This window comes from Telopea speciosissima, chromosome 1 (assembly GCF_018873765.1).
Source record: "Telopea speciosissima isolate NSW1024214 ecotype Mountain lineage chromosome 1, Tspe_v1, whole genome shotgun sequence".
Lineage (NCBI taxonomy): Eukaryota > Viridiplantae > Streptophyta > Magnoliopsida > Proteales > Proteaceae > Telopea > Telopea speciosissima.
Window position 1 is genome coordinate 848,209 of NC_057916.1, and position 8,210 is coordinate 856,418.

The window sequence follows — 8,210 nt, forward strand, 5'->3', positions numbered from 1 at the left end:
CCATTGGATTCACTTCCTGCGCTCGTTCTATCTCATTCTCAATCTCATATGTATATGCATGATAGCAAAAGAATGTGATGGAGGAACGATCAGTTACAATCATCCATTCATGTCTACTGACATATAGTAGCCTCTATCGAGGGCTGGTCGATTTTAATCGGGTCTAATTGGTCCCCACTAATCTAAGGTCTTACATGATTTTCGCTCATTTTGATAATCATGCCTCGTTGGCCGGTGCATACACCCAAATTCTATTAGCTCCGTGGATCCGTCCATAATTGGGTTCAAAATAATAAGCCTTTAAAACGGGCCATTTGATTAATGAGGTTAACCAATCCTTTACGGGCTGTAATAAAGCACAATGGACTTCAACGGCCGATAAATGATTGATTATTTGTCAGTCATAGTATTCGATCGAGACGGTCTGAATTGGGCCCCAATACATTTAGTAATCAATCAAATTAATTTCGAGCTTCAATCAGCTAGTTCAGATCAAGCCTACCGATACGACCCAACTGTTGACATTATTGGATGAGACATCTGATTGGTATTCGAAGTTTGATTCCATCAAATCTTGGCCAGTCATCAGACTTTGTTTGGTGCACAATAGCATCTGGTCAATTTAGTCTTCAACGATTTCTTTTGAAGTAGGCTGAGTAGCTTTAGGTTAGGTGTTCATTTTTTGATGAATTAAGGACCGCTCGGTGCATTTTACTTGATTTTTTTTTTTCAAACTTGGTTGTGTGAAAAAGTGATATGCGGTAATTTAACCGTTGGATACCTAGGAAATTATCTTGTTCAGTGAAAAGTTGTATGCACAAAAAAAAAGAACAAAAAAAAAATGCTTATATACCATTTTAAATTTTGTCATTTGGACCAATGATGTGGTGCTTTTGATAGTTGGATAGAGAGGTCATGCTATAAATTAAAATACAGATTACTCAGATGTCAAATTCAAGAGCTTAATTAAATTCAATAGCCTCAATGTAGTGGCATGCATCACCACATACGTCTATGCATGCCTACAAATTCTTTGATCACTACTTTGCACTCAATCATAGCCTTTGATTTTCACGGCTTTGTTTCGTTATGTGGCAATCTTTGATAGGATTAAAAACCTGACATGTGAGTAGGAGATCTAGATGGCTACTTGTCCATTAAATTTAGGTTCATTTGATCTACCACATGACTATTTGTGGCATATAGGAAAGTTCCCACCACAAGCATGTCTAATGAGATGTTGGGACATATAGAAATATAGTCCCACATCGGTTAATTTAGTCTTTGGTGTCTTTATTTACTTGAGGAGCTATTTCCATGTAATGCCTTAAGGTGTTGGGTTAGACCCTCCAACTTGTAATGAAAGCCCGCCTGTAAAGTCAGGGTATGCTGTGAGGAGGAGTGCTAAAATGTTATAGTTTTATAAGAGGTGATTTTTCTTCACCCATGACAAAGTAGTATTCTCTTCACCATGGGGATAAAATAGATATCTTAAATGAAGTAGGGGTATAATATGGATTTTCAATTAAAATTATTTTTAGACAAATTTATCCTTAATTAGAATCATTCCACCTATACAGGATAAGGGAGCAAATACTGATATGGATTGATAGATACGTGCCCGATTCGATACCGTTTTTAAAACCATGATTACTCATACCATTCAATCAATTTCGCAAGGAATTTCCTAGTCAAACTAAAGACAGGAATCAACTCAAAAGATTCTTGAGGTGCCTTAATTATCTTACATATCATAATACAAAAATTGCAGTCGACTGGCGGATTCCCTCCAACAAACATTGAAAGACTGCTCCTCTACCATGGTTTGAAGAGTATATGGAGGTCCTTCAAATACGAGCAGACTATGAGAAGTTAAGAATTAGTACTTTACATTTAATAAATGGAATTGTTTAAATGACACCTCTATAGGTGTATTTAGAACTAGACAATAGACATCTTTTGGTTCTCCATTGTCTTTATTCCTAAAATTTGTTTAAGTTAGGAATATAAAAGAATTTTAAAAATATAATTTGAAAGTGATTAATGATGATATCATTATAAGATGCTGCTATTGTCTTGCATATTTTTTAAGTAGGCTTTGTGAAATGATAATAATGATATAAAAAAAATATAAAGTATAGAGTATAGGAAAAAAATTCTCTGTGGAGGAGTGTGGCCTCTGTGTGTGCATGGACCAATGAGGTGACACAAAAGCATATTAGGTACAAAATTTCTACTTTTCACAGGGGTGGGGTGGTCATTTTGTCTCCCACTATCTAGACGTGGACTCTACACTTTCCCACAGAAAACTTTCGTCCATAAAGAATTTGACATCTCAAGAGGTGGCAGTCAATGTCAATAATAAAAACCCTTTAACAAAGAGGATATAAAGAAGGGTGCTATCAAGTCCTAAGAGTACTAGAGTAGAGTTAAAACGTGAAGAAGAAATTCAATTTTAGAAGAACCCAACCCAACCCAACCCAACCCAACCGAACCCCTGGATAATCCCCGCTAATTAAGGAGACTTTAAAAGTTAAAAAACCTAACTGGTTTTATGTGGGTTTTTTTTGGGTCCATGGATTTTCCTATATAAACCCACGAGCACGGAGCACCACCCTCCTCGTCTGATCTTCTTCTACCCTTACCTCGTCGGATATTTGAGAGACGGGGGAATTAAGAAGAAGACAGAAGGATTGGAAAGAAAGATGATAAGCGGAGAAGATTTCTACAAGGTGATGTGCGCCATGGTTCCCCTCTACTTCGCGATGCTGGTGGCCTACGCATCCGTGAAGTGGTGGAAGATCTTCACTCCCGAGCAATGCTCCGGCATAAACCGCTTCGTCGCCGTCTTCGCCGTCCCTGTTCTCTCCTTCCACTTCATTTCTCAGAACAACCCATATCAGATGGACACCAAATTTATACTCGCCGATACTCTTTCTAAGATTCTAGTTCTTGTCCTCCTCTCCTTGTGGTCCATCTTCTCCACTGCAGCAGGAGGTCTGGACTGGTTGATCACTCTCTTCTCCGTTGCAACATTACCCAACACCCTCGTTATGGGCATTCCTTTGCTTAAATCCATGTATGGAGATTTCACTCAGTCTCTCATGGTGCAAATTGTTGTTCTCCAGTGCATCATTTGGTACTGTTACTGTTAATCACTTACTCCACCACTTCTATTAATTAATGTGATCTTTTTAGTTAGTGGGTTAAATTAAATCTTGGCTTGCTATTATTAATCCGTGTCGTTGGTTGCTTGCAGGTATACGCTCTTGCTTTTCCTGTTCGAGTACAGAGCAGCTACGTTACTGATCCGAGACCAGTTTCCGGGATCGACGGCGGCCGCGATAACGAAGTTTGAGATAGACGGGGACGTGATCTCGCTGGATGGGCGGGACCCGCTAAGAGCAGAATCTAAAATAGACGGCAATGGACGCATCCGTGTCCGTATCAGAAAGTCTACATCATCGGCCCCGGACTCGGCTTTGTCATCGTCGTTCGCGATCACCCCACGTGCATCCAACCTATCCGGGGCGGAGATATACTCTGTCAATACCCCGGCGCGGCCGCATGAGTTCAACCATGCCAACGCCGATTTGGTGTTCGGGTACCGTGCGGCAAGTCCCCGGCTGTCTGGGTATGCTTCGTCGGACGCGTATTCGCTGCAACCGACGCCACGTGCTTCTAATTTCAATGAGTTGGATACGACGACGGCGACGACGGCGAACACACCCACCTGGATAAGGTCTCCTGTGGGTAATGGGAAGGTTTTTGGGCATCATACGCCGGCGTTCTCGGTGGTGAACGTGAAAATGGCGTGGGAATCTGCAGGAAAATGTCAGGATGGTAGTGGTGGTGCTGGTGAGCATGGTTGTGGAGGAGAGAGACAAGGGTGCAAAGATGTTGGACTAGTCCTTGGAGGTACGTTACGGCTTGACACAGTCCATGCTTAAAGCCTTCTGCTCCCCTGTTCCTCCTGTTCCTTGTGTTTTCACTTTCGTCTTCTTCCTTCCTTCCACTGCTTTCCTCCTTTTTAGAGTAGACATCTCTTTGCAGCCCTGCTTTTCAGATTTTGTACGTTTTGCCTCGTCCATCTCTCTCTCTCTCTCTCTCTTCCCTTCCTTCTGAGTTGTGGATCATCCCTGAGGTGTAGATCTCAAGGTCATTGACTGTTGGATTGGAATATATATTTCAGTTTTGAAGATTTAAGGGTTCTTTATAATTTTTTTTTGAATTTCTTTTTGTATGTGTGTGTAGAGAAAGATCTAAGCTTCAGAAACAACACAAAATTTCCAGGGACAGAGGAGGAGGATGTAGATACAAAGCCAGTTGAAGAAGCCAATCAGGAGATGCCACATGCCCTGGTCATGGTCCGGCTAATATTGATTATGGTGGGCCGGAAGCTCTCCCGCAATCCCAATACTTACTCCAGCATCTTAGGCCTTCTCTGGTCTCTAATTTCCTTCAAGTGAGTTTTCCATGCAATGAAATTGACTTCATTTCTCAGTAATGAATGACTCTCTCTTTCTGATATGGTGTGAATGGTGTTTAAATGGCAGGTGGGATGTAGGTATGCCTAGTTTGGTTAAATATTCAATAAAGATAATTTCAGATGCAGGGCTTGGAATGGCTATGTTTAGTCTAGGTAAGCAAGTTGGTAATAAGCTGTAGTGTATTCATTAATTAATCTAACCTTTAGCAAAAAAAAAAAAAAAAAAAAACCAACAACAACAACAATTAATGAAGAACCACCATAATATATTTATATTTATATATATAAATGCAATCATATTAATGTGGGAGTGAGGTTATTAAACTTGGAATCGTGATCCCGATCGGATCCAGCCTATTCCAACAGACAGAATAGTAGGTAGGCTGGAATCGGCCTAAACGTACCCTAGAACCCAACATGGATTGATCCATTCCAATCCTATTAGGCTGATTTGACCAATCAAATTCCGATTCTTAAACTATATAGGTTTTTGGTTTTAGGAATTAATATCGGAACAGTCATATCGGCTGATTCACATTAATTGGTATCAGCTGTGACCGACATTGATACAGATTGGATGGATGATATGGTACGAATGTGATACAGTACTGTTTTGATCTGGAATCAATCGATATCAGTATGGTCGATACATATCGATATTTGTACCAGTGGCATCAATACTGTGAACTAAAAAAATAAATAAATCCATGTATGACTTAGTCAAGATTTGATGAAAATAAACATTCATGTCCAGAATAGCATGTAAATATATAACTGATCGATAAAAATTGCAGGGCTGTTCATGGCTCTTCAACCAAGGATCATTGCCTGTGGCACAAAAATGGCGGCAATCGGAATGGCGATTCGATTCTTAAGTGGACCAACTTTAATGTCAGCGGCATCAGTTGCCGTTGGATTAAGAGGTATCAAATTGCATGCTGCCATAGTTCAGGTAATACTTTCTTTCGTATGTAGAGTTAAAGAAACTGAAAAGATCTATATATTTACATTAGATTCTAAACTTCCCTAATTATTTAATTAATTAAAGGGATTATGAATCTCAGGCTGCTCTTCCACAAGGAATTGTACCTTTTGTCTTCGCCAGAGAATATGGGTTGCATCCTGACATACTTAGTACTGGGTATGCATTTATGCTTTCTCTCGTTTTTTTTTTATATTGATTTATTTTATATATATAAATAGGGTATATTGATGTGTCTGTATTGTCTTCCAAAAGACAAGGTTATAAATGGTGTTGGATTGGGCTTGGTCCATACTTTCTTCCCTTTATAGTACCAAGTCTTTGTCTTCTTGCCCTAGATCGAGTCGCATTGGACTTTGGTAATAAATATAAGGAATCTCTTCTCTCCCTGGGTTAAAAAAAAATAACCCGGTTCACTGTGGGTGAAAAGCAATCCGATCCGGGTTGGGTCATCTTGTCACTTTGTGGAACAAGATTGGTTTGCAATAGGTTTTGCTAACCTTAGTAAAACAATTATAAGAGTCGCTCGATCACTTCTTTTTTTCTTGGTAACGGTAAGGGTTGCTCACTGACCTATGTGAATTGTGTAAACAAGGTTATAAAATATGGTATTCGGAATCGTATTGGTCATTGTCAACACCGATATCAGCATGGATCAGTTGCATGGGTCCATATCGGGCCTATTTGAGATCGATACAACTAATTTGTATCCATACTCGTAACATTATCAGTCTCTGGGAATATTGATACATATCGGTGGCTGATAAAATACCGATACCTAAAACATTGGGTGTAAAGAAAAATTATTTTTTGGGAGAGGTCCTACCGCCCCCACTTCCAATTTGTGTATGTGTGGGGGGTACACCAATGACTGTTTTTAAAAAAATATCATCCATGTGGTGGGACCTATATTTTTTAGAATATATGAAAAAAAAAGATAATATGAGAAGGATATTGCACACTGGTGGCGTGCAATCTCTTTTCCACATTTATGATTTTGACTAATGAGGCGCAAGATGTCTCCCTGTCCAAAATTAATTTCTAAGAAAAACTGTTTGGCCCCCACCAAGGTCCATCCATTTCTAAAGCAAATGTAGGTCTCAAAGTGAGCTGACCACATGGTGGCTGGGAGAATTTAATAGTTTGGGAAGCCAAATGGATCGATTTAGTTGATAAGAGAAGAAAAGAATGATAATCCAATATAAATAATAAGGTAAATCTCCATGTAACCAAGGATATATGTTGATAATAAGTCGCCGCCGTCCTATGTGGCACAAGAGACAAAAACCCAATTTAGATAAAGACAAAAATCTTTAAGAAAGGTAATTTTTTACTACCCATACTATGCAAGTTTCAAACGACGAAAGTCATAAAACTGCGTTGATACCAAGTTCATTGTAATTAACTATGGTTACACGAAGCATGACCTTAAATTATTGGCCAAGGATCCTCTCCCCTTTGCTAGAGAGTAGAGATAAAGCGAGGGGTTGTGGTACACACTGCACCCCTTTGGGGGCTTAATCACTGTCATTCATTGTGTAGTAAGATTTTTCTTAGACCCCGTTTGGCTGGTAGGGAGATAATTCACACCGAGATTTATATATCCAATAATCAAAATTGCCATGTAATCACTTAGTCATTGTGGATTAAGATTTCTCTTGCTAAGTTCACTTTTTTTCGTTTTTTTTTTTTTAATTTTAATTTTTTTTAAATGAGGGGTGGTGGGTAAAGAAGGATTTAGGGGAACAGGAGGATATTAGGTTATAATGAAATTGTCTGATTGGAGACAAGCAATGAGTATTGTTAGTCCTTGTCTTAATTATGAAGTGGGCTGCAATACTTGTAGCCTATGCATGCACTAGGAGTAGTAGGAGTTAGATGCAATTAATTGATACCATTGTCTCTCTCTCTCTCTCTCTCTCTCTCTCTCTCCTTACAGTTATGTGACCTCACATCGATCCATTGCTACTTAATTGATACAACTAAAAAAAGCTACTTTTCCACATATATGAATGAATTAAATCCTCTACTATATATTGGAGGGTAGGCCTAGATCATGTACAAATGTGTCTTAATTATTGTACTCTCGTGTTTGTGCAGGGTTATCTTTGGCATGCTTGTCTCCTTGCCCGTGACTCTACTCTACTACATATTGCTAGGCCTATGAAATACCCTATATAGATCATCAAGAGAGGAACACAATCAGTATTGAATAAGGCATGTGGGGATCAACTTAAAGTGTATTAGGTGTGTAGTTTTTATTGGTCCCATCTGGTGATAGATTTCATCTCTGATGATAACAAGTCATGAAGGCCCTCTCAGCTCCCTGTTCTTCTCAATTTGAGCCCAACATCTCACATGTTCATGTTGGAGAGTACAAACACCATTATCATCCTTCATTCTTGATGCTGATCATAAGGTCTGCTCTACTGCTTCATTAATCTTTAAACAATCAAATTTAATGACCCAAAATATTTCTCTTTTAATTTTTTTTTTTTTTTTTCCTTCTAAGAATTTCTCAGAGACCATCAAAAAAAAAATTTACTGGGATTTCCAGCTCTGTTGAGCATGTATTAATTGATACATAGGTTAGTGGTAACCGAAAGGAAATGAATTATCATTACTTATGATTAAGGTTGGAGAATATTTTCTTGTGGGCATGGAGAGTGGAAATGAAGTTTTTAAGGAAAGATAAGATTTGACTTAAGAAAGGCAAAGGCAAAATTATTTGATTCCCAC

At 38.8% G+C, this 8,210-nt stretch overlaps 1 protein-coding gene across 1 annotated transcript; it reads left to right on the forward strand.

The window, feature by feature from the left end:
• The first annotated feature begins 2,642 nt into the window (after nucleotides 1-2,642).
• On the forward strand, nucleotides 2,643-7,771 carry LOC122665571 (auxin efflux carrier component 6). Its single transcript, XM_043861728.1, has 7 exons — nucleotides 2,643-3,139; nucleotides 3,260-3,918; nucleotides 4,255-4,465; nucleotides 4,557-4,642; nucleotides 5,284-5,441; nucleotides 5,554-5,630; nucleotides 7,572-7,771. The coding sequence occupies exons 1-7, from the start codon at nucleotides 2,706-2,708 to the stop codon at nucleotides 7,636-7,638; spliced, it is 1,692 nt and encodes a 563-aa protein (XP_043717663.1). The 5' UTR covers nucleotides 2,643-2,705; the 3' UTR covers nucleotides 7,639-7,771.
• The last annotated feature ends 439 nt before the right edge of the window (nucleotides 7,772-8,210 follow it).

Excerpts from the sequence above, each read along its gene's own strand:
- LOC122665571 (XM_043861728.1), top strand. The coding sequence starts at position 2,706 with ATGATAAGCGGAGAAGATTTCTACAAGGTGATGTGCGCCATGGTTCCC. Across the intron at positions 4,466-4,556 it reads TGGTCTCTAATTTCCTTCAA|GTGGGATGTAGGTATGCCTA; the intron begins GTGAGTTTTCCA and ends TTTAAATGGCAG. Across the intron at positions 5,442-5,553 it reads TGCATGCTGCCATAGTTCAG|GCTGCTCTTCCACAAGGAAT; the intron begins GTAATACTTTCT and ends TATGAATCTCAG.